A 24,152-nucleotide genomic window follows, 5' to 3' on the forward strand; every position below is an offset into this window, starting at 1 on the left:
ACCTAGGCCACGCCTCTGTGCCCTGGATCTTGTCCGTAGAGCCCTCAGGTCAATTCCTAGGCTCCCTCTGCTCTTGAAATACAGGTATCCGAACAGTCCTTCTGATTCTCCCACTGCATAGTTTTGTATCTATTTTTGAAACCTTCTCCGTGTCCCTTCTCGTCTTCTTTAGGTTTTGAAACGATTAATGCGCTCAACAGAGGGCAATGTAGGGACGCTGAACTCTACGGTTCCACAAAAAAGTTCCTCCCTAGAAACCCTAAAAACAGCCTTATGTCCCACCTTACAGGGACCCCGGAACCTGGGTTCCCTTCTTCCGCAGGACACGAGATTCTTGATCCAGCCCCTCTAGTCTCGTCAGTTTGAACACTCATCTTTAAGGGATATGATTAAGGGACTTTCATCTCTCTCCTCCGGCACCAAGGCTCTCTCCTGGTCCTGGGACAGCGGCCACCTCTAGTCCACTAGTGCATGTGGATGCGGGAGTCTGCATCTTCGTGAACTTCCAATAAACTCCCAGTCGTCTTGCCCACGACCCTTAACTCTGATGAGGTCACAAGGATGCCAGTCCATCAAGAGAAATCAATGGAAATCAATAAGAAACCCATCTCCATACTTTTATCCTCAAAAATACACTTGAGGCTGGACAGAGAAGATTCTTTTGTCTTTCTATTAATATCAGTCACTTCCACATCTGCAAGGCATAAACTACACTGGAGGGTGGCTGGGAGGCCAGGGGCCCAGACCCTTTCTCCTCCAAATTCAGGAATCTTGGCCCCCAGTCCCCTCTTCCTTCAGTTCCAGGTTTCCGGGTCCCCATCAATTCTCCCTCAGACCCAGGTGTCCAGACCCTCCATTCCCCTCCTCTCTTAGGGATCCAAGCATCAGAATCTCGGAATTCTCACAGGCCTCAGCTAGACTTCACCTCTCTTTGGCCAAAGCAAAAATCCACCCCGAAACCGTCACCGTAGGATCCCCCTTCCCGCTGTCCGGCGCCGGGACCCGCCCCCCCTCCGGTCCCTCCCACTTTTCCCAAACAAAGCTCCCGGGCAACTTTCTCCCTCGCAGCCCCGCCCGCCCGCGGCTCCCCAGCCCCAGGCCGGGAGGTAGGTAGGAAGGCGCCGGCGGGAGTCGGGGATCGTGCTTTGGGGTGTGTGAGTTCGAGTGGGAAGTTACACCTTATGAGTTGAGGTGTTCGTGGGACGGTCTCTGAATTGCTTGCCGCCCTCTTTATGCCGGGGGGCCGGAATTTGCGCTCTTGACCGAGTCTAAGTGGAGTTGCAACTTTCGCCAGAGTTGGGGTGTCTGTTGATGTGTCTGAGTTTGGGAGTGTGCGCCTGGGAGTGAGTAAGGGCTGGGGACGCTGGGGGTGTGAGTGTCTGTGGAGGTATCGGTTTCAAGTGAGAAAGGGCCCCATGCTTGTTTCTGACCGAATTGGTTTGTGCGTGTCATTTATGGGCGCCTGGTCCTCCTCATGGAGAAAAGAGGCCTCCTGGGTGGCCGAAAGGGGGCTCCGGGACTTTCTGGATCTTCATCTTGTCTCTCTGGAGGTTTGGGACCTGGGGCGGGAAATTAGGGGGAACCCTTCTGACTCGGCTCCTCCGTCCCTTTGTCTCGCCACATGGGGGAGAGCTGGGCTGGGATTTTGGCCTACGGGGGTCCTGAATGCCGCAGCGCCACTGGGCTAGGCCTGGGGTCTTTGTCTGGACCGGGGCTCCGGGTTCCGAGGGAGAAGGGGGATGGGAGTCCGGACTCTGGGGTCCTGGGAAAGCCGTGGAAGACGTGGAGCCGCCAGGGAGGCGGGATCTGACTGTATTGGAAAAAGTTTCCCCCTGTTCCCGGCCTCCGGAAAGTCACTGGGAACTTGAGTTGGATCAGAGCCCACGGCGCAGGGAGGGGGGGAGGGGAGGGAAGGGGCGGGGCTGGGGGCCAGAGGGGAGGCGCCCTCGCTGGCCAGTCCCTCCCCTGATAGGGGTTGTGGGAAACTGGGGGAGGGGACGCCTGGGCCCTTTGTTCTGGCTCTCCTGATGGCAGGGCGCCCCTGCCCCCGAGTCTATGGTTCTGTGGGTCTTTCCTGGTCTTGGCTTGAGTTTCTGCCCTGAGTCTCTGTCCCTCTGTCTCTGGATCTCTGGTACCCCTCCTTCTGGGTCTCTGACCCTCAGCACTGGGTCTCTGTTCCCTCCCTCTGGGTCTCTGTTTCCTTCTCTCTGGATCTCTGATCCCCCTCCCTCTGGCTCTCTGTCCCCCGACATTAGGTCTGTGTTTCCTCTCTCTGGATCTCTGTCCTCTCTGAGCCTCTGTCTCTGGATCTGCCCTCAGCCTCTCTAGGGCCTGTGCCCCTCCTTTTCCAGCAGCTGCTGCTCACACCCTGGCACCTGTTCTTGGCATGGGACTGAGAAGATCTCACCCACGTCCCCCTTCCCTGCAGCTAGGCTCTGACGCCTATCTTCTTTAAACCAGTAATCCACAGCCAAAGTTTCAGCCCTCCTGGACCCTAGGCATTGTTCTGGGGTCTTCAAGACTTCATCACAATCCAGGCTCCACTGAGAACACAGAAGAGAACCCTCTCACCCTAAGCTTCCCCAGAAATCCAGCCCCCTTTTCTCCAGGACCCAGGAATCCAGGCTCCCAGTCTCCTGCTTCCCTCAGATCCAGGAGTTCAGCCTCCAGGTCCCTCCTCCCTCAGATCCGGGGGTCCAGGTGCCCCCAGCCTCTCCCCTCAGACCCAGTGATCTGGACCTCTGTTCTGAGGTCTCTCTGGGTGGTTCCGGGGAACCTTGCTGAACTCTGTGTTCCTCCAGGCCCAGATGGGGGAACCCCGGGCTGGGGCCCCTCTGGACGATGGCAGCGGCTGGACAGGAAGTGAGGAAGGAAGCGAGGAGGGCACCGGCGGCAGTGAGGGGGCGGGGGGCGACGGGGGCCCAGACGCAGAAGGTGTCTGGAGTCCAGACATCGAGCAGAGCTTCCAGGAGGCCCTGGCCATCTACCCGCCCTGTGGCCGGCGGAAAATCATCCTGTCTGATGAAGGCAAGATGTATGGTGAGTCCAGCCCTCGTTTTTGCCTTAGCCCCCACTGGTTAATAAAAATATTAAGGAACATTGGCGGAAGCTCTAATCACTGTTCACATAAAAGCACATCGTGTGCTCACGATAACTCAGGTAGGAGTTAGCATCACCGTTTGCACAGATGAGGAACCCAAAGCCCAGCAAGGCTAAGTGATTTGCCTGAGGCCACACAGAGCCAGTGTGTGGCAGAACTGGGATCTGAACCCAGGCTGCCTGGCTCCAAAGCCTGCAGTCATGACTCCTTTCCTGTGTAGCCCGCGGCTTGCTGAGGAAATGTTGCGTCTCTCTCCTTCCCTGGTGTCTTCTCTGTTGGGAAGTTCTGCTGAATGTCTAACTCTCTTCCATCTTTGTCTTTTCAGGTCGGAATGAACTGATTGCCCGCTACATCAAGCTGAGAACGGGAAAGACCCGAACTCGCAAACAGGTTTCAGGACTGTCTGGTGGGCTTCTGTCTGGGGTGGGCTTGTTTTCTTAGGCTCTCATCCTACTGGCAGATTCAGGTTAGAGGAGGGGCTTGTTCATGTGCTTTTGTCTCCCCTCTTGGCACCTTGGTTAGTGTGTGCTAACTGCCTGTTTTGGTATAGTTCTCTTAGCAGTTACATGGGAACCAGAGGGTAAGACTGAACAGAGGGCCAAAGAAAACAAGGTGTGAAAGGGAAATAAGACCTGGATTTACTGGATCTGGGGATGATTATTAGTGTTCATGAGAAGAGAAGGGTCTTTATGGACACATCTGTTCTGAAGCGCCGAGATGGCAGGCCCATTCTGTGTGTTTGTCATCTTTGGTGTTCACCAGCTTTGTGGGGGCACCTGGAGGGGGGCAGGGAGGGAAGGGGTAGGGGATGCAAGGCATGAGTGGCTGTGGCCTAAATCTGCTTCTTTGTCCCTCCCTTCAGGTTTCTAGTCACATCCAGGTTTTGGCCCGAAGGAAATCGAGGGAAATCCAGTCCAAGCTCAAGGTAGAGGTCAAGAAACTGTGACAGACACCTTGAGAGGGAAGTAGGAGCTCTGAGAGAGGAGGCCAGGCACCAGAGAGGGGGAACAGAGACCTGGGTGGAAGGGACAGAGACCTAGAGAGGGAGAGGGCAGTAGAGATCCAGAGAAAGAGGGGAGACCCAGGATGCGGGGGCAGAGGCCTGGAGAGGGGGACAGAGTCACCCAGAGGGGCATACAGAGCAGGAGAGCAGAGACCCAAGGTCAGGGGTTAGTGGCCCAGCCAGGGGGTGAACGGAGACCCTGGGGAGAAAAATGCCATAGAGAGAGGGGGACTGAGGTTTAGCCTAGGACAGGCCAGAAGGATGGGGTGTTGGGCTTCTCTGACTGCTCCTGTCTTCCTTCCCTTCCTCTCCCTCTTCTCTCCCTGGAGTCCTCATTGCTTTTTTCCCTCTGGTGCTGTGAAGATCTCTTCGTCTCCTGATTCGTCTTCCCGTGTGGCCTGCCTGCTCTCTCTGTGCCCAGAAATCTTCATTTCCTTTTGGGGATGTTCATATCCCTTTACTTTTTTGCATCCTCTGGATTTCCTGTTCCCTCTTGGCCTGAGATCCTCATTTTTCTTCTCTTCTGAGTTGAGGTCTTTTCTTACTCTTCCCTAGGACTTGGGGACCACCACTTCCTGGTCTTTTTGTAACCCAGAAGCTCCCCTTCCCTTTATTAAGTCTGAAAACCTTCACTTCCAGTCTTTGGTCTTTTCTGGAGCTCGCTGTTCCCCCTCTGTCCTGTCTGGGCTGGGAAACCTTCAGCGTCTCTTGCCTCCGGGTCTAATAGTCTCATTTCCTGTGGTCTGCGTATTCAGAAACCTCCACTTCCGGCTCTTTCTGAAACCTAGAAACCCTCGTTGCTGTCTTATATTCTGGATGGGGGAGCTCCTTTTCCCCTCTGGGCTTGGCCTTCTCTATTTCTTGTTCCATATTCATCCCTTGCTCCCCCTTCCTCCCTTTGATCAGCTCAGGGTGGCTGGGCTGTAGGGGCTGGGAGGGCAGGAAGGTGTGTGGGGGTGGGTGGGAGGAGTCCAGGCCTCATTTTCTAATTTATGTTTGCTTTCCTTCTTTGGCACCCTTCCCCACCTCCACGGGCAGGCCCTGAATGTGGTAAGTCCCACTGCCCATCCTCCCACCCGCTCCCTTACCCAGACAGGCATTCCTGAGGAGGCCAGGAAGGGCAGGGGGCTGTAGTGAGAGGAACCTGAACCAGCCCCAACGCTTTGTCTTGACTCCCCAACTCTGCATCTTCCCACGCTTGCCCTGTCTTGTCCTTGTCCCACGCTTCGTGTATCCACTGGGACTCTCCATTAACATGGACCTCCAACTTCTTCAGGACCAGGTTTCCAAGGACAAGGCTTTCCAGACAATGGCCACCATGTCCTCTGCCCAGCTCATCTCAGCACCTTCCCTGCAGGCCAAACTGGGTCCCGCCGGTCCTCAGGTGGCCTGGGTGGGAATCGTGGGGTTCAGGGCTGGAGGGATGGGGTTGTAATTTCAACAGGAAATTGATTGATGCCACCCTTCTTTGTCTCTTCTTCAGACCCCGGAGCTTTTCCAGTTTTGGTCGGGGAGTTCTGGGCCCCCTTGGAATGTTCCTGAGTAAGTTCTTTCTATTCCAGCTCAGCACCTGTTCCCCATCCCCCTACAACCCCCTCCCTCCTCCCCACCCAGACCTTTCTCGCTCCACCTTCCAGCTCCCAACTCCCTTGTGAACGTAGACTGTGGAGTCAGGCTGTCTGGATTTGGATCCCAGGGAGGAGGTTGGGGCAGTGGTCTGGAGAAGAGGAGCTGGTCTGAGCGGGGACAGAGAGACAGGAGGAGGAGAAATGAAGCTGGGGTCTGCTGCGGGGAGAAGGAGGGAGGAAGCAAGGACAGTGCTTGGGGTCTGGCGGGTGACTGGGGTAGGTGGAACCATCCAGAGATGTGCAGCCTGGGGGAGGATTGGGTTTGGGGCAGAAATGAGCTCAGCGTGGGATTTGATGAATGTGAGAGTCCTGTAGGATGTCCATGGGGGTAATGGCCTCCCAGAGAGATTGTCTGAGCCCCAGAGGCTCATGGGAAAGGCAGTTGTAGATCCAAAGTGTTGGGAACCTCTGTAGGTCCAGAGGAATGAGTGGAGCCCCAGAGGCTCATGGGAAGGCTCATTCTCATCCCATAAAGGTGGTTCTTGGGCCTGAGGGTAGAGCAGGGATCCTTATTATCTCTCAGGGTCAGAAGGAAGGAAATGGGCCCCTTTTCATCTCTGAGAGCCCTGATGATGACAGGATATGCTTCTAGTCCTGTTGTTTGTTGTTCAGTTGCTTAGTCGTGTCTAACACTTTGCAACCCTATGGACTGCAGCACACCAGGTACCCCTGTCCTTTAGTCTGAAAGACTAGAAATGGGCCACAGAGGCTCATGGAGTCTTCAGCCCAGAGAGGTGGCAGTGGATCCAGGCTAGGTGGGCATTGGCAGAGCAGTGTGGCCTCAGGATGGTGAGGCAGGAGCCTGGTGAATGTTACCAGAGAAAGACAGGCTGTGGGATCCAGGCTGGGAGAGAAGAAAGTTCACTGGGAGATGCTGCTGTATGTGGGCACAGAAAATTGTCTGAACAAGTCTCTGGGGGCCAAAGGAACCACAGGTTTGCAGGGGAGGAGGTTGGGCTGGAAGGAGAGGTGGTTCAGCAATTGCACTGGGTACCGGGATCCCATCTTTATGGAATTGATGGTCAAGTGCGGGACAATGAATGTTAAGTCATCACCTATGTAAAGACAAAATTGAAGTGTGATCCATCTGCCAGTTTTCTTCTCTCCGTATTATGTTTTCCAGAATGTCTATTAAAAAAAATTTTTTTTTAATTGAAGTATAGTTGATTTACAGTGTTAGTTTTGGGTATATAGCAAAGTTATCAGTTACACATATACATATACATTCTTTTTCATATTCTTTGCCATTATGGTTTATCAGAGAATATTGAAAATAGTTCCCTGTGCTATGTAGTAGGACTTTGTTGTTTATCCATCCTGTGTGTTGCTAATCTGTTCCCTGGGTCTGTGACTGCTTCTACTTTGTAGATAAGTTCATTTGAGTCACGTTTTAGATTCCACATGTAAGTGATATCATATAGTATTTGTCTTTCTCTGTCTGACTTACTTCACTTAGTCTGATCATCTCTAGGTCTATCCATGTAGCTGCAAATGGCATTATTTCATTTTTTTATGACTGAGTAGTATTCCACTGTATATATGTACCACATTTTCTTTACCCGATCATCTGTTGATGGACACATAGGTTGCTTCCATGTTTGGCTATTGTGAGTTGGATAGCACTGTTTTAGATTCTATTGTACTGCTCCTTACCCTGAACTTTGGCCTGATGTCCTGCTGGTCTTTTTCTTCCCACCTTCCTGAGCCTTCAGCTTCCTCTTTCTCCAAGTTTCCTACGTTTTGTTTTCTCCCCACCTCTTGAGACCGCATTTGTGTTCACTTTCTGCCATTTTGTGAGAGGTACCAGAATATCCTCGAGGCCAGGGGTCCCCAAGTTCCAGGATCTAATGCCTAATGATCTGAGGTGGAGTTGATGTAGTAATAATAGAAATAAGGCACATAGTAAATGTAATGTACTTGAATCATCCAGAAACTGTTCCCCTCCCTCCCACCTCTGGTTTGGAGAAAAACTGTCTTCCATGAAACCGGCCCCTGGTGCCAGAAAAGATGGAGGCCCCTTAAGATCACAGGCTCTGTGGTTGGGGCTGATCAGGGTTTGAACCCAGTTTCCGCCAGACCGGCTGTGTGACTTTGGGCAGGTCAGTTGGCCCCTGTTTGTCTCAGTTTCCTCCTTTGCAAAATGAGGAGAGCAGTCATCACACCTCCCTTGATAGGCTGTGAGTCTTCAAGGAAATGGTGCCCATATGTGCTTGCACAGGGTCTGGCTTGCCATGGCCCCTCAGTAACTGTTATCTGGTATGATTAGCATCTTTCCTTCTTGCTGACCCCCAGCTTCCTTTCTCCCTCAGTGTGAAGCCATTCTCGCAGACACCGTTCTCCTTGTCACTGACTCCTCCATCTGCTGACCTCCCAGGTAAGAGCCTTTTCTCCACCCTCCTTTGTTTTCCCCTCTCTTCTCAGCTCCAGCTGCCTTTCCTTCTACCTTCCATGAATTAGGGGATACCGTCTTATTGAGATCTAGCTCTGAGGCAGGGCCTGTGGGAGTGTGGAAAGATGTCCCAGAATTTGTAGTGGTTGAGATCCTCGCTTCTGTAGACAAATCTACTGGGTTTATGTTTGATCACTTGCTAACTTGAAGGATATCAGGCAACATTGATATATTAATCAAGATTTTTTCAGCTGCAAGTGATAAAAATCCAAATTAAGCTAGATGACCAAAAAAAGAAAAAAACAAAAAGGAGAGATTCTATTGGTTCAGGTAACTGATATTTCAGGAGTTAGGGCTTCAGGCATGGCTGGATACAGGAGCTCAAATGGTGGCAACAGGAGTTGCTTGGTTCTGCTTTCCTCTATGGTGGCTTCATTCTCTGGCAGGCACTGTCCACCTGGTAGCAAAGATGACTTCCAGAAGTCCATGCTGGGTGGTCCTAAGAATTCACATTGGTGAAAGAATTCTCAGGTTTCACAGATTCATCAAGTGGGAATGCTTTTGGCTCCGAGTTACAGAATATCCAAATTAATAGTGCCTTAAATAGTAAAGGCTTTATGATTCCACGTAACAAAAAGTCTGGAGGTGGACTGCTCTTATCCTGGTTCAGCAGCTCAGCAATACCAGGACTGGCATCTCTCTAGTGGCCTCTGTCTTATCCCAAGATGACTGTTGTGACTCCAGGCATCACATCCCAAGCAGGACTTGGCCAGAGCCAAACGCTCTCTCCTCCCAAAGTTCTGTCTTTTTCATTCAGGAAGAAACTCCTTCCCAGAAGCCCCCCAGCAGATTTTCCATAACGTCTCATTGGTTAGGACTGTGCCACATGGCCATCTCTAGCTGCAAGGGAGGCTGGGAAAGTGAGTATTTAGCTTTTTCAGCTTCTAAGAGGAGGCAGGCAAGAGAGAACAGTGCTTGACAGAGTCAATCAACATTAGCAATTTTTACTGTTTGTTCTTCTCTCTCTCTAGGGTACGAGCCCCCCCAAGCCCTCTCACCTCCCGCTTTGCCCCCACCTGCCCCATCACCCCCAGCTTGGCAGGCTCGGGCTCTGGGCACTGCTCGGTTGCAGCTGGTGGAGTTCTCGGCCTTTGTGGAACCACCGGATGCAGCTGACTCTGTGAGTGCAATTTTGGGATAGTCACTGGAGGGTTTTGGAATGAAGAGGGTTCTAGCAAGGGGAAGCATATAGCAGTGGTTCTCCAATTTTAGCATGTATCAGAATAACATGGCACTGGCAAGCCACTCCAGTACTCTTGCCTAGAAAATCCCATGGATGGAGGAGCCTGGTAGGCTGCAGTCCGTGGGGTCGCTAAGGGTCAGACACGACTGAGCGAGTTCACTTCCACTTTTCACTTTCACACATTGGAGAAGGAAATGGCAACCCACTCCAGTGTTCTTGCCGGGAGAATCCCAGGAAGGGGGGAGCCTGGTGGGCTTCCGTCTATGGGGTCGCACAGAGTCGGACATGACGGAAGTGACTTAGCAGCAGCAGCAGCTTGTTAAAACATAGTTTGCTAGGTCCACTCCTAGAATTTCTGATTCAGTTGATCTGGTGTAGGATCTGAGAATTTGCATTTCTAACAAGCTACCAGGTGATGTTGCTGCTGCTGGTCCAGGGACCACACTTTGAGAACTACTAGAATAAAGGAACTAGAAGGTCATGGGGTCATGGATTGGGAAAGCCAGAGAAATCCCTCAGGACGTCGCTAATGCATTAAGTAAACATTTTTGAATGCCAACTGTGCACTAGGCTTTGTGGTGGATACTGGGAACCTGGAGAAGAAAATCTGTTTCTAGGTGCGAGCTTTCCTGGCTTAGGATGGAGACAGGTGCTGTAACAGCCCAAGTGGACTGACTGTTAGAAGTAATAACTCCCAATCCACACGGGTTGAACATCATAGAAGTTTCTCAGTCATTAACATTTTAATATGGCTGGTCATTAGGAGCCTTCCACAGAATGATTTGGGAAATCCAGGCTTCTTCCTTTTTGTGGCTCTGCCATTTTCTAGGACTCTAGAAGATGCTGCTGGATGCTCTGCATCTGTCTGGCAGATGGTGGAAGGCCAAGAGTCAAGAACTATGCAAGTTTTATGAGTCTGGGTTGGATGTGGCAACTGTCAGGTCTGCTCACATCTCACTGGCCAGAACTTAGTCACATGGTCACATCTAACTGCAAAGGAGCCTGGGAAGTGTAGTTTAGTGGTGGGAAAAGGAAATGGGGTTTGTGAACACAGCAGTATCTGCCACAGCGATCTAAACAGCAGTTTCTGTATATCGTGGTCCTGGTAAAACCCAAGTCAGATCAGGTTAAAACCCTCCCATCTCACTTGGAGCAAAAGCTAGCGTCCTTTCAGTTGCCTACAAGACTCTGAGTGGTCTGACCCTTGTTCCTGTTCTGATCTTACCTCCTGTCCTCTCACCTTTGTTTACTCTGGTCTGGCCATACTGACCTCCACGCCTGTTCTGAAACATGCCAGACCTGCGCCTGGTTCAGAGCCTTTGCACCTGGATGTGCTTTTCCCAGATATCCCCATTCTCTCCTTCCACCCATTCATTGCTTTGTTTGATTATCTTCTCAGATGGGCTTTCCCAAGCCACTTTATGGAAATGCAAGCTACCATCACTCTTCCCACCATCCCTGTGCTTTAGTTTTTCATAGCATACATCACTCTCTGAAGGTTCTATCGTCTATGGAAAGATTTAAAAATTTTCCTGTTTCTGCCAGTAGCTCCCTGAGGTCAGAGACTTTGCCTTGTAACCCTGGGACCCAGAATGGTGCCTGCACACCATAGATGTTTTGATAGATGTCAAGTAGTGCTGAGATAGGGGAAGCTCATGTTTTTCTGAGTGTACAGAAGAATCATATCTGGGGAGTGAATGAAGACATCCCAGAGATAACAATATTTGAGTTGGGTTTTGAGGGTTATATAGGAGTTTGCCATGTGCAGAACTGGATGCTTCAGACACAGAGATAGAAACAGCATGAAGTTTTCAGGAAAACAAATAATCGAATATGGTGGGAGCTGGTTTTGGAGAAGCCGGCATTGCCAGGCTGAGTGAGGGACCCAGGCTTTGTCTAGAGGGTTATGGGGAACCATGGGAAAGGGAAGGTAGAGAGATGCCATCTGATTGTGATCCAGGGAGGCTTCCAGGAAAAGGCAGATTTGGATGGACTTGAGCCTGGGAAGATCAGAGGGTGGGTTAGTTCTGGAAAAGAAGAAGGGGAATATTTTCAGGGTATGAACAGAAGTGATAAGAATAGAAACAGAGGGACTTCCCTGGTGGTCCACTAGTTAAGAGTCCACTCTCCCAAAGCAGGGGGCCCGAGTTCGATCCCTGGTCAGGGAACTAGACCCCACATGCCACAACTAAAAATCCCACATGCCACAGCAAAGATTGAGGATCCCACATACGGCAACTAAGACCTGGTACAGCCAAATAAATAATTAAGTAAATCAAAAGAGAAACAGATAGGAAGTCCTGATGTGAGCTGTTTGGATTCCCATCCATCCATCCATGAAAACTTTTTAAATATAGGGTCAGGTTAAGGGGGTGTGGGCTTTGTCCTGGGAGGCACTGGGGAGCCATGGGAGGATTATGAGCAGGGTTGGTCAGCTCTGGAGCCATGTGAGCGATGAACTGGAGAGGAGAGATTGGAGGCTGGGAGGCCAAGGAGAAGGCGGGGGTGAGGGTGGGAGAGGACAGGGCCGTGGGGATGGAGATCAGGAGACAGGGCAGAGAAAAGGGCTTGGGGACTGAGGGACTGACTGGGAGTAAAAGGGCAGCAGGGAGTGGGGACAGTGCCTGAGAGCTGGGCCCAGTGGAACAGTTAGCAGGAGCTGTGGCAGATGGTCATGGAGTGAGGGATGGGCTTGGGCAGTGAGGACTGGGGGTCCAGCCTGTCTTGCACTCCTTATCCCTGGCTGTCCCTCCTCAGTACCAGAGGCACCTGTTTGTACACATCAGCCAGCACTGCCCCAGCCCTGGAGCGCCCCCCCTCGAGAGTGTGGACGTCCGGCAGATCTACGACAAATTCCCTGAAAAAAAGGGTGGTCTGCGGGAGCTGTATGATCGTGGGCCCCCCCATGCCTTCTTCCTGGTCAAGTTCTGGGTGAGTTCCGCCACCAAAAACAAAAGGGTTCATAAATCACGTGGCCTTCCAGCTCAGGCCACTGGCTCTAAGGGAGACAGTCTTGGGACCTGCCCAGGTCAGCCTGGGCCTTACCAGTTCTCATGGCTCCCAGTGTCAGCCCCCTTAGCAGCAAGGAACAGGAAGGAGTTTTGCCCACAGGGCGGGATGGATGGGACCAGTGCAGGTGTGGGGACCTCCATCCTCTGCAGACTCCACTAGACTTTCCCACACCCAGTCATGCAACTGATATGGCCCTGGGGATTGGCTTGCGGCATTTCAGATTTCTCTGTGTCCCACCTGAAAACACCAAGCCTCGTTGTTAATGAATGGCCCCAGCCCCTTAGCAAATGAATCCTGGAGTGTTTGGTTTCTAAAGAGAGGATGAGGCTTTGCTGGGTTCCACCAGGCCCTGTTGCTAAGACTGTCTGGCCTTGGGACTTCCCTGGCTGTCCAGTGGTTGGGACTCCATGCTTCCACTGCAGGGGGTAAGGATTCGATCCCTGGCTGTTTTTCCACCTGGGATCTGACCTCCGAGAATTGACTGAAAGGGCGTTGGAGAGTTTTCCAGACAGGAGTTGGGCTTCCCCAGACCTCACCAGGCCCTGCTGCTAGGGAGTAGGCACTTGTCTTAGCAACCAGGGTCATGAAGGACCTTGAGGGAGAGCCTCTGGTTGCTAGGGAATAGTTACCTCCTTAGTAACCAGGCTCTTGTCAGGGGCTGACCTTCTGAGCTGGAGGTTTGAGGAGAAAAACTTGAATTCCAGGGCCTCTTTGATGGGAAAGTTACCAGGGAGAGAGGGTCAGGGCCATTGGGGGACCCAACTGCTGGAAGGAAGGGTGGGTTTTTTTTTTCCCAGAAACTGGAGAGGTGGGGACATTGTTAACGAAGAGAGATGGGTAACTGCAAAGCAATGGGTGCCACCAGGCTGTGGGTCAGAGTTCCCACTTGAGACGAGTTCCCACTGTTTATAACGGCCATCCCTTCCAACTTGCCTGTACCTCCCCATCCCCTAGGCGGACTTGAACTGGGGCCCGAGTGCTGAGGAGGTAGGGGCAGGCGGCAGCAGTGGTGGCTTCTATGGAGTGAGCAGCCAGTATGAGAGCCTGGAACACATGACCCTCACCTGTTCCTCCAAGGTCTGCTCCTTCGGCAAGCAGGTGGTGGAGAAGGTGGAGGTGAGGCTGGAGGGGTGGCGCTCTGGGCGGGTAAGCAGCCAGCCACCTGCTACTAGGGACCAGGAGCTACAACAGCTCAGGCCTTTGGGGGTCTGCATGATGGGGTGGGGGTAGACTAGCCTCTTTCACACATGGACTTAGAGCTAATCTGGACTTCCAAAATTATCTACAGGGGTCATTTTGAGGATTTAAGGTTACTGTGTGGTACAGAGATTTACTGTCACTAAGATTCAAAAGGTTCTTGTGGATATGGAAGAATCCTCCGGGCGAGGCGGTTAGGGGTCACACTTAGGGGTTGCTGAGGTCTTGAGGGGCCTCAAGTACAGAGGTCATACAGGCTTTGGAGAGCTCATGGAGGGGTCTCTGGAGGGTTTGAGGGTATATGAGGACCTGGAGATCACATGAGTTCAAAGGTCTTTGAGGGTTCAGAGGACAGCTCTGAGAGGCTGGAAGAGTCTTTGGATGCAGGCTCAGTAATCCTGAACTCGGTACCTGAGGGTTCAGGGTTTCATCTTGGGTCACTGCGGATGGGGCGATAGAAGATGGCAGTGGGGAGTGGGTGTGGCATCTGAGAGGTGGCACAGAGAGGGTTCGGACTCTGGGGGTGAACCCCTGCATCTCTGAGTCACTGTTCCCCCTACTTTCCCAACCCCTGGTTCAGACGGAGCGTGCCCAGCTGGAGGATGGAAGGTTCGTGTACCGCCTGCTGCGCTCACCCATGTGCGAGTACCTGGTGAATTTTCTGCACAAATTGCGGCAGCTGCCTGAGCGTTATATGATGAACAGCGTCCTGGAGAACTTCACCATCCTCCAGGTGATGCGCGGGTGCCTGGTCTGAGCAGGGCCCCTGATGTGGGGGGAGTGCCCACGACTGACCCTCAGCCTGTGAAACTGACACAGGGGGCACCTCACAATTGACCCTTCACGTAGGGGACCCCTTTACCCAGGAAACTTATATGCTGGGGGTTCCACAGCATTCTCATAAGAGGAAAACTGACCTGAAGGACGCCCCACAGTGGATCTTCAGCTTAGGGGACCCCCTTTCACAGAGAGCCTAACCTTAGCCTGTGAAACATGTTATGTATGGTAGGATGCCCTTTCACTCTGGGGAGTGTGATGACCGTGTAACATGACACACCATCTGATGTGAGGCCTCTCCCTGCGGACCCTCAGACCTAGAACCTGGCATGTTGGGCATCCTGTCGACCTGGGGGAACATGACATGGTGGGGACCCCTTATCCCATGACATCTTGGTTGGGGGGTCCACAGTGTTCCCTGCCCTCTATTCCACGCAAAACCCCTTTCTCCTGGCCTCCTTGACAGGTGGTGACAAACAGAGACACCCAGGAACTGTTGCTCTGCACTGCCTACGTCTTTGAAGTCTCCACCAGTGAGCGAGGGGCCCAGCACCACATTTATCGCCTGGTCAGGGACTGAAGAGGGACCCCAAAAGTGGCTCACCCTCCAGAATACCCTCTCCTCTCAGGCAGGACCTCCAGCTTTCCCCATGCTTCTTACATGGGGAGGGGACTGCTCCCTGTTAGGACTGTAAAAGTTGGGTGGTGAGTGGAATGGGCTGGGACTGAGAGGGGAAGACGGATCCTGATCTTGGAACCTCACAGGGGTGTCTGAAAGGACAGATCACCCCAGAGCATTAGGCACTGAGGACAGGAGTGAGACAACCCCTGGGAGAGCACTGGTTTCTGTCTCTGACAGATGCCCTCCCTTTTCTTTGTTCTGGATGTTTTGGAGGGCCCCAGTGACACATGGGCTCTCTGTTTCCCCCCATCTCCCTCTTCTCAATCTCCCTCTTCTTATCACCTCCATCCCGGGAACCCTGATATCGAATATTGAAGGTTAACCCTTTCTGTGCAGGGGCAGAGTCAGGTGGGCCCTGGAAATATATTATTATTTTTTTTTAATATAACGAGATATTTATAAGTGGGTGTTAGGGTCGTGACTTTTTCTCAGCTGGGCAAGCAGTGGGGTGAGGCTTTTTAATCTCATGCCCTCTTCTAAATGTGCCATGGGGCTAGACTGTGTTGCCTCCCCGTCCCCCCCCTCCCCCCGGGAAATGTGTTGGTTTGTGTTTTGACAGAGGATAAAGCTATTTTACCAAAACGCGGGGGATTTATTTGGGGCTTGGGCTAAAAATAAATCTAGTGGGAGGTGGTAGGCTGACAGCTGAGGCAAGGAAATGAGGTGTCTCTCGGGGCAGGAAGCTGGTGGCCGGAAGCCCCAGGTCCCACGGGGGGCAGGTGACAGCAGCGGGAAAGACAGACACCTGGGTCCCCGAGGGGAATGAGGGCTCAGTGGCTGGGGCCAACTGGGGATTAAACAAATATTTACAGGCGCCAGGGAACTAAATGCCCTGGACGCTTGACGGGGTCGGGGTGGGGCTTCGGGAAGGGCGGGGCCTAGCGGTACCGAGCCAGCCGATCGTAGACGTGGTCCAGGTTTCTGCACAGGAATATGGAGAGCGTCATGAAGCTGAGCTACAGAGAAAGGAGACGCGGTCAGAGAGGTCGAGGGTGCCAGGAGAGTCGGGGGGTCCATAGGGAAAAAAATCTAGGGGGTGGGGCCAGGGGCAGAAAATGAGGACCCGTGAGTTGGGCAGGGCTTCGCCTTGGGAAGTGTGGAGAAGGGAGTAGGTAGGAGATGGGCCTGGTGGTGAAAGACTCAGGGACGGCAGTTTGGAGAATGGCGGCATTAGTGTAAAAGGGCTAGGGGTAATTGGGTGGAGGGGTGGGAATAGAGTTTGAAGCAGGAAAGGCGAATAGGGTGGGGTAGGGGGAGCCCAGCTCCGTCTAGCATAGGGTCTAGAGTCTGAGAAGGAGCGTGATCCGGAGAAAGCCCACGGTCCTTTATTCTGGAGGCTCATCTGTCTCCTCCTCCGTCTCTGCCTCTAATTCCATCTCGGCCTCCATCTCTGCTCCTGCACTCCCGGTCTCAAGTTGTTCCTCGTCTTGATCCCAAAGCGACCAGGGCCCCAGCACCTTGGGCAGCTTGCCCAGCGGGGCCTTGTCCCCCCAGTTGGGGCAGGCGTCCGCCATGCCCCAGCCACCCCACAGACTGCCGCTACGCCCGCTGCTTCTCAGCACACCGTAGCGCCCGCCACTGCTGTCGGTGCTCGGGCGTGGCCCGGAGCTCGAACTGTAGGCACCCGGCACCTGCGGCTGGGGTTCGCGGTGCAACAGGCTGCGCGGTAGTAGCAGGCTCAGCCCCGCTACACTTACCTGCGGGGAAAGGGGGATATTGCGGCCAATAGTAAGGTATATCCCCAGATTACCAAGAAGGACCAATGGGAGCCTAGTGAGGAAGGGCGGGAACGCCTGCTCCTCCGTGCAACCAATCAGGGCTCAGAGCCTAGGCCAGGTGGAGTCCCAGAAAGGCTGTACTTCTATCAAAGCATGCGCCTTTCTCAGAGACTGGTTGGATGCGCAATTTGGGGCAGGGCCATCTAGGCCAATCGCGAGTGGGGGCGGGACCAGATCACCTCGAGTAGACCCACGCCGAGACAAATGCCCACTATGGAGATGAGGTTGTTGGTCAACCAGTTGGAGAGATTCCGTTCGCAGCCCTGGGGATACAAGGGACAGGTTAGGTAGGGTTCCTTCTGGGATTCCAAAAGCTCTAGGAATCCCAGGGTCCCGGGCCCACGGTCCTCAGTCCAGCCTTAACCCCTCTTTCAGGTACCACCCCATTCCCTAGTTATTAGGGGTCTCTAGTCTCTGGGCTTCAGTCCGTCCAAGCTGAAGACCCCATCCCCAGGCATCAGCGTTCCAGATCCTGCCCTTTCGCCTGGGCCTTTTCTTTAGGCTCCGCCCTTCCAAAAGATCCTGCCCCTTGTAGGGGTTCTGCCCCTGTCGTAGGACAGCTCTTTCCCGTAGCTCCACCCTGTCAGACCCCTCTGGTCCTGCTCTCCACATCCTCCCCACCTGTTGGTAGATGTAGCTGTTCGCCGGGACCGAGCAAACTTCTGCATTGTGTCGGGGCCGCGCCAGGGATCCAAGCCGGCTGAACTGGGGGAAGGAGATCTTATCGAAGATTGTGGAGTCGTTGGTCGCCGATGAGTTATAGCAGGAGCAGGGCACGCGTTCCCCTTCGGACTCGTTGCTTCTCATGCTGGGGATATGGAACCAGTCCTGAGGAGACTCCCAGCCACAGCAGCGCAGCTTAGAGAAGAGCAAGAGTCAGAGGAACAGGGTACAGCAGAAATTAACACAACATTGTAAAGCAACTACAAAAAAAAAAAAAAAAAAAAGTGGAACAAGGACTAGAGCGATGTAAGATGCTTTGGGGGTTCAGGGGACTAGGTGATGGGTGTGACTGGGTACTGGGTCATATTGGGGAGTAGAGGGTTAACAGAACTGTGGGCTGGGGTGGGGTCACAGCAGGGCCAAGGGATAGTAGGGGTACATGAGGTTGGGAGAGAGGAGTCACGGGGCGGGGGTCTTGGGGCTGGGGTAAGAGCTGCAGAACCGTGCTTTAGAGGATTGGGTAGGCGGTACAACCCAACTGTAAGTAGGGGGAAAATGGATGGGAGGGTGGGGCCGTGTGAGTGACCAGGGAAAGGAATCTCACTTGGGCCTGGTCCTTTGGGAACCAGAGTCACTACTGGGCAGGGTGTGGGGTCAGGCTAGGGCCTTGCAACTGAGGGCGGAGTCACTGCTGGGGGACTGGGACAAGTCGCCACGGGTTGGAGATTGCTTAGGTGGGTAGGGTTACGTTAGGATCCTAGAGCTGGGGACTCGGATCCCGTCGGTGCCAAGTCTCCTCCAGGCAGAGGGCGGAGCCAAGTCAGAATCCCAGAGCTAGAGAGAAGGATCCTGGTGGGCGGGGCCTCACGCACCTGAAACTGCACGTAGTCCCAGCTCTCCTCCGCCGCCGTCTCCTCCAGGTGAGCGCGGTAGGTTTGGATGGTCTTCTGCACAACGTCCTTCACTTTCCTCTTCAGCTGACAGGCCGAGAGTGAGGCTGAATCCCCCACCTGCCTCCCCACTGCCCTCTGCTCCAACCCACTCCAGCCACTCCGTAGCCGTCCCAGCCTCTGGTGATCCCTGAGCATCTTCGTGGCAGCCTCGGTGTTTCACTGAATGGCTAGCTGTGTCTCTGTCCCTCCAAACCGCTCTCTGCCTGTTTTTACCGTCTGTATTTCTGTGTCTCCACTGTCTCCCACGATCTCATTAAGTTTCTGTCTCTTTCTTGGAGCCCTCTGTTTCTCCAAGTGTTTTCTTTCCTCGCTTCTGTTTCCCTTTGGATCTCTGTCCTCCTTTGTGTTGGTGAGTCTTTCTCTGATCCCATCTGTCTCTAGATCCTTCTTTGTGTCTCTCTACCAGTCTCTTTCTGTCTTCTCTATCTCTCGCTGCTATTTATCTTTGTCTGTGTTAGCCCCTGTCTGCTTTTACTTCTGTCTCTTTCCACGCTCCCCCTCCCCACCCACTAGCTTGGGTGAGGGGAGGTGAAGATGAGCTCACCTGGACTCTCTGAGTGGAGATGAGGATTCCTAGGGTGATCTGTGTGGCAAACAGGAGCAGCAGTGTCCCAAAATACTGGAGCGGGGAGGAAGACAGAGTGGGCAGGTCAGGCTGAACTCCCCAGAATGAAGGGGCTGCCAGGGTTCTATTCAAGGACAAGATGTGAACGATCCTAGAGGTGGAGGGGTGGAAGGGAACTCACCAGGCCCAGGAGGCAGCGGAACTCCTTCAGGGCCCCTACACAGCCCAGGAGGGCAAGGCCCATGGTGAGGATTCCTGAGACGGCCAGGACCTTGGACCAGATCTGCAAGGGCATGAAGGACAAGCCTGGGGGAAATGAGAGGCCGTGACATTGGGCTCTGTGTGCACAGTTCCAGCCGGCCTCATTCCCCACCCACGCACCTCCCAAGTGGGGAACAGTAACCTGGGGAGGGGGCCTCTTCCTGGGCTCCTGGCATCCTTTTCTCTGAGTCTCTGTCCCCGTCCGACACTGAATCTCTGTCTCCACCTCTCTCTCTGGTCTCGGGCCCTCTCTGTCTTCAGGTCTCTGTTCCCTTCTTTCTGGATCTCTGTCCCTCTTTCTTCCTGGTCTCTGTCTTTCCCTCTTGTTCTCAGTCTCTCTCTCCTCCTTCAGCCCCTCCCCACCCTTGGTAGTTTCAGCCTCGTCACTTGTTCTGCAACATTGGATCAGCCACCTAAACCTCCCTGAGACCTAGGGAATAATGATATCTATTTCCTAGAGTTGTTTGAGGAACACATGGGAGACATGTGTTCGGTCTGATCCTCTACACCAGTCCTCTAGTCCTCATATTTAATAAATCTTGTAAACATTTATTAAATATGAGTTATTGGGATTTTGACTACTACCCCAGTGTTATTTTCCTACAATGATTATTAGTGTTAATCTGCTTTTCTACTTCCTTGCTGTGTGACATCCCAGTGACTTCTCCTCTCTGAACCTCGAGAGAGGGAAGACTTATGGGAGAATCTGAGGAGCATCTCTGCCCAAGATCTGATACCTACGTGTCACCTAAGGTGTGACACTTAGCTGTCTGGCACCTAAGTGCCTGAGAAATGGCCACTATTATTGTTACTGGTACGCACAACTCATTTGCCAGAGGAAGAAGCTGAGGCTCAGAAGTTGGGCCGTAGCAAGGAGTGGAGCAGAGCCTAAGATCAGACAAGAAAACTGGGCACTATGGGCCTCCCTGGGATGAGGGAGACCCCAGGAGTCCCCTAGGAGGGGAGCCCTGTTCATTCCTGCTCCAAGAAGACCGCTCCAACCCCCACCCCCGACAACGTCCCCACCCAGCCCCAGACTGCCTCAGCTCCCTTACCCACGAAGGACACGAAGCTGGTTTTGTCGATGAGTATCCAGATGCCGAAGCAGAAGATAAGGCTGCCTAGGACCTGGGGAGAGGAGAGTATGGCTGGTGGGCGACATGGGGAAATGAAAAGGGGTGGCTACGGCAGGGGCTGGGGCCCGGGCTCCGGAGCCAAGAGGCAACTTACGAAGAAGAAGAGGTTGAAGACGAAGAGGAGGTACTTGACGAGGCTGAGGCAGCCATCGTGGGCTGACATTTTCTCCTAGAGGGGAGAGACACCGGTGGGAGGGACAGGACAGAAGGGGTGGTGGCAGTAGGGAGAACGGGCAGAGAGATCTTGAGAGAGAGAGAGGGGGAGAGGCTGAGACAGAAGAGAAAGGAAGAACTCAGAGAAAGAGGAAGTGCCGGGGCTGGAGCCCCACCCCCTGCCTCTCCACATGCAGGGTGATTTTCTTCTGGGTCTTCATCCCCATCTCCCCTCACCTGCCCCACTGGGATGCACACCCAAGTACCTGAGGGGCCTTGGAATTGACGGGCACCAAGGACACGCCAGGCAGTTCCTCCCAGATCTCCATGGCTCAGGCTGGGGGACCCATAGGGCATCCTGATGTACTTGCAGCCCACCTACTCTGGGCACCAGGACCCCCAGGCTGGCCCTGGACTGCAGCCGACCTCACAGACACTCTGACCTCACTGCCTGCAAAGCTCTGCCATCTCTGCATTCATCTCTGCCGCCCTCCCCCACCCCCCCCACTTCCTGGCTTTTGCAGTCTCTGGGTCTCTGTTCTTTTCTCTGTGGATCTTTATTACTCTTTTCCTCTAGATCTCTGTCCCCTTCCCCACCAGGTCTGCATCCTCTTCCTTTCTGGTTTCTGGCCCCTTATTTGCATGCCTGTCCTTCCTCTGTTTATCTAACCCACCCCCACCTTCCGATCATTTCCCGCTCTCGGAATCTGTGTCCAGTTTTTAACAACAAGGTAGATCAAGGTGCTCCCATGTGCTGGGGCAGGGGCTGGGCACCTGGGGGAAGTGAAAGTGCTGTAGGCCCCAAGTGGGAAGATCCCCAGTGCAAAGGGGTGATTTGGCAGTACCAAAACACCCAGAGCGGAAGCTGAGCCTAGGGCAGTACTTCCTGCATCGGCAACGAGGCCCCAAGAAGGGGAGGCCCCACAGGAGCCAAGACTGAGCCCAGGACCTTGGCCGTTAGATCCAGGTTTGCAATACCTGATCATCTCTAGGCCTCAGCTCCACAGCCAGCAGCCTCTGAAATCTCCCCTGACATCCTGCAGGCTTCTCACTTGTCAAGCCCCAAATCCCCATCGATGTTTATTTAACATTATGGATGTTCCTACCATCTCGACATCTACCCAGGAAAACTAGACTCTTCTGAGCAATCTCATCCACTTTTTTTTTTTAAGGCTCTAAATGTAATTTATTTTCTTATTAATGTCATCAAAAATCAATTCATATTAGTAATATTCTGATTTTTTCTCTAGGCTTTCTTTTTTTTTAACCCCCAGTTTTAGTGAGGAATAACTGAAAAGTATGATTGTGTATATTTAAAGTATACAGGATGATTTTATATATGTGTATTATATATACATATATATAGTGGAATAATTACCATGCTCAAGATAATTAACATGTTCTTCATCTCACATAGTAAACAGTGTTTGTGTGTGTGTGTGTCTGTAGGTAGAACACTTAAATGTACTCTCAGCAACTTTCCAGCACACAATAGTGTATTATTAACTATGTTACCATACTGTACATTTAGCTCCTCAGATCAGAACTTCAGTTCAGTTCAGTTCAGTTGCTCAGTCGTGTCCGACTCTTTGCGACCCCATGAATCACAGCATGCCAGGCCTCCCTGTCCATCACCAACTCCGGGAGTCTACCCAAACTCATATCCATTGAGTCGGTGATGCCATCCAGCCATCTCATTCTCTGTCGTCCCCTTCTCCTCCCGCCCCCAATCCCTCCCAGCATCAGGGTCTTTTCCAATGAGTCAACTCTTCCCATGAGGTGGCCAAAGTATTGGAGTTTCAGCTTCAGCATCAGTCCTTCCAATGAACACCCAGGACTAATCTCCTTTAGAATGGACTGGTTGGATCTCCTTGCAGTCCAAGGGACTTTCAAGAGTCTTCTCTAACACCACAGTTCAAAAGCATCAATTCTTCGGCAATCAGCTTTCTTCACAGTCCAACTCTCACATCCATACATGACCACTGGAAAAACCATAGCCTTGACTAGACGGACCTTGGTTGGCAAAGTAATGTCTCTGCTTTTTAATATGCTATCTAGGTTGGTCATAACTTTCCTTCCAAGGAGTAAGCGTCTTTTAATTTTATGGCTGCAATCAGCATCTGCAGTGGTTTTGGAGCCCCCCAAAATAAAGTCTGACACTGTTTCCACTGTTTCCCCATCTATTTCCCATGAAGTGATGGGACCAGATGCCATGATCTTAGTTTTCTGAATGTTGAGCTTTAAGCCAACTTTTTCACTCTCCTCTTTCACTTTCATCAAGAGGCATTTTAGTTCCTCTTCACTTTTTGCCATAAGGGTGGTGTCATCTGCATATCTGAGGTTATTGATATTTCTCCTGGCAATCTTGATTCCAGCTGTGCTTCTTCCAGCCCAGTGTTTCTCATGATGTACTCTGCATATAAGTTAAATAAGCAGGCTGGTAATATACAGCCTGGATGTACTCCTTTTCCTATTTGGAACCAGTCTGTTCTTCCATGTCCAGTTCTAACTATTTCTTCCTGACCTGCATATAGGTTTCTCAAGAGGCAGGTCAGGTGGTCTGGTATTCCCATCTCTTGAAGAATTTTCCACAGTTTATTGTGATCCACACAGTCAAAGGCTTTGGCATAGTCAATAAAGCAGAAATAGATGTCCTTCTGGAACTCTCTTGCTTTTTCAATGATCCATTGGATGTTGGCAATTTGATCTCTGGTTCCTCTGCCTTTTCTAAAACCAGCTTGAACATCTGGAAGTTCACAGTTCATGTATTGCTGAAGACTTACTCCTTTTATAACTGAACATTTATACCCTTAAACCTATGTCTCCCCATTTTCCTTGCTTCCCAGCCCATCCTACCATTCTATAATCTGTTTCTATGAAATTGGACTTATTTTTAAAGATTCTACATATAAATGATACCAGTATTTATCTTTCTGTGGCTAATTTCATCTAGCATAATATCTCCCTCAGGTTCATCCATATTGTCCCAAGTGGCAGGACTGTCTTCTCCTTTTATGGCTGAATAATATTCCATTGTAATATATATATTAGAAATATATATATATCACATTTTCTTGATCCATTCATCTGTTGAAGGACATTTCGATTGCTTCCGTATCTTGGCTATTGTGAATAATGCTGCAGTGAACATGAGTGAAAAGATATTCCTTCAAGAAACTGATTTCATTTCCTTTAAATATGTACCCAGCATGGGATTGCTGGAGCATACGGTCCTTCTGTTTTTAACTTTTTGAGGGCTCTCCACACTGTTTGCCATAGTGGCTTCACCAATTTACATTCACACAAAAGTGCACAATGATTCCTTTTTATGCATATCCTTGCCAACACTTGATATCTCTTCTCTTTTTGATAACAGCTATCCTAACTGTTACGAGGTGGTATCTCATGGTTTTGATAGTTTTGGTTTACAGTTCCCTCATGAATAGTGGGGCTTCCTAAGTGGCATCAGGGATAAAGAATCTGCCTGCCAATGCAAAACATAACAGATGTGGGTTCAATCTCTGGGTCAGGAAGAACCCCTGGATAAGGAAATGGCAACCCACTCCAGTGTTTTTGCCTGGGAAAACCCATGGACAGAGGAGTGTGGTGGAC

At 52.0% G+C, this 24,152-nt stretch overlaps 2 protein-coding genes across 5 annotated transcripts; one reads left to right on the top strand and one right to left on the bottom strand.

Moving 5' to 3' along the window:
- The first annotated feature begins 1,048 nt into the window (after window positions 1–1,048).
- Window positions 1,049–15,820, top strand: TEAD2 (TEA domain transcription factor 2). The gene is made up of 13 exons (XM_055411622.2): window positions 1,049–1,106; window positions 2,802–3,039; window positions 3,426–3,490; window positions 3,963–4,025; window positions 5,142–5,153; window positions 5,380–5,487; window positions 5,587–5,645; window positions 8,041–8,105; window positions 9,152–9,300; window positions 12,121–12,294; window positions 13,330–13,491; window positions 14,153–14,305; window positions 14,816–15,820. Exons 2-13 carry the CDS (start codon window positions 2,808–2,810, stop codon window positions 14,927–14,929), a joined length of 1,356 nt encoding a protein of 451 aa, XP_055267597.1. The 5' UTR covers window positions 1,049–1,106; window positions 2,802–2,807; the 3' UTR covers window positions 14,930–15,820.
- CD37 (CD37 molecule) lies at window positions 15,603–20,655 on the bottom strand. 4 transcript variants are annotated; one of them, XM_088829940.1, is made up of 9 exons: window positions 20,482–20,655; window positions 20,307–20,379; window positions 20,074–20,139; window positions 19,172–19,296; window positions 18,970–19,044; window positions 18,345–18,449; window positions 17,431–17,667; window positions 16,989–17,072; window positions 15,603–15,987 (listed from the first exon to the last, which is right to left on the bottom strand). In XM_088829940.1, the coding sequence occupies exons 1-9, from the start codon at window positions 20,548–20,550 to the stop codon at window positions 15,910–15,912; spliced, it is 912 nt and encodes a 303-aa protein (XP_088686066.1). In that variant the 5' UTR covers window positions 20,551–20,655; the 3' UTR covers window positions 15,603–15,909. The 4 variants fall into 4 exon arrangements, with proteins under 4 accessions (XP_088686066.1, XP_055267600.1, XP_088686065.1 ...); XM_088829939.1 differs by lacking the exon at window positions 15,603–15,987 and adding an exon at window positions 16,335–16,728; XM_055411625.2 differs by lacking the exon at window positions 20,074–20,139.
- Window positions 20,656–24,152: the final 3,497 nt, after the last annotated feature.

The sequence above is a fragment of the Moschus berezovskii genome, chromosome 22, assembly GCF_049115385.1.
Source record: "Moschus berezovskii isolate FMDL1 chromosome 22, NW_MosBer_1.0, whole genome shotgun sequence".
NCBI classification, from domain to species: domain Eukaryota; kingdom Metazoa; phylum Chordata; class Mammalia; order Artiodactyla; family Moschidae; genus Moschus; species Moschus berezovskii.

What these genes read in the sequence shown, in the direction of transcription:
- TEAD2 (XM_055411622.2), top strand. Translation starts at nt 2,808, where the DNA reads ATGGGGGAACCCCGGGCTGGGGCCCCTCTGGACGATGGCAGCGGCTGG. An exon ending in TGGGTCCCGCCGGTCCTCAG is followed by an intron (nt 5,488 to 5,586) that starts GTGGCCTGGGTG and finishes TCTCTTCTTCAG; the next exon opens with ACCCCGGAGCTTTTCCAGTT. An exon ending in AGGTGGTGGAGAAGGTGGAG is followed by an intron (nt 13,492 to 14,152) that starts GTGAGGCTGGAG and finishes CCCCTGGTTCAG; the next exon opens with ACGGAGCGTGCCCAGCTGGA.
- CD37 (XM_088829939.1), bottom strand. Translation starts at nt 20,550, where the DNA reads ATGTCAGCCCACGATGGCTGCCTCAGCCTCGTCAAGTACCTCCTCTTC. An exon ending in ACAGCTACATCTACCAACAG is followed by an intron (nt 17,073 to 17,430) that starts GTGGGGAGGATG and finishes TTGTATCCCCAG; the next exon opens with GGCTGCGAACGGAATCTCTC. An exon ending in TCGGCGTGGGTCTACTCGAG is followed by an intron (nt 16,729 to 16,988) that starts GTGATCTGGTCC and finishes CTTTCCCCGCAG; the next exon opens with GTAAGTGTAGCGGGGCTGAG.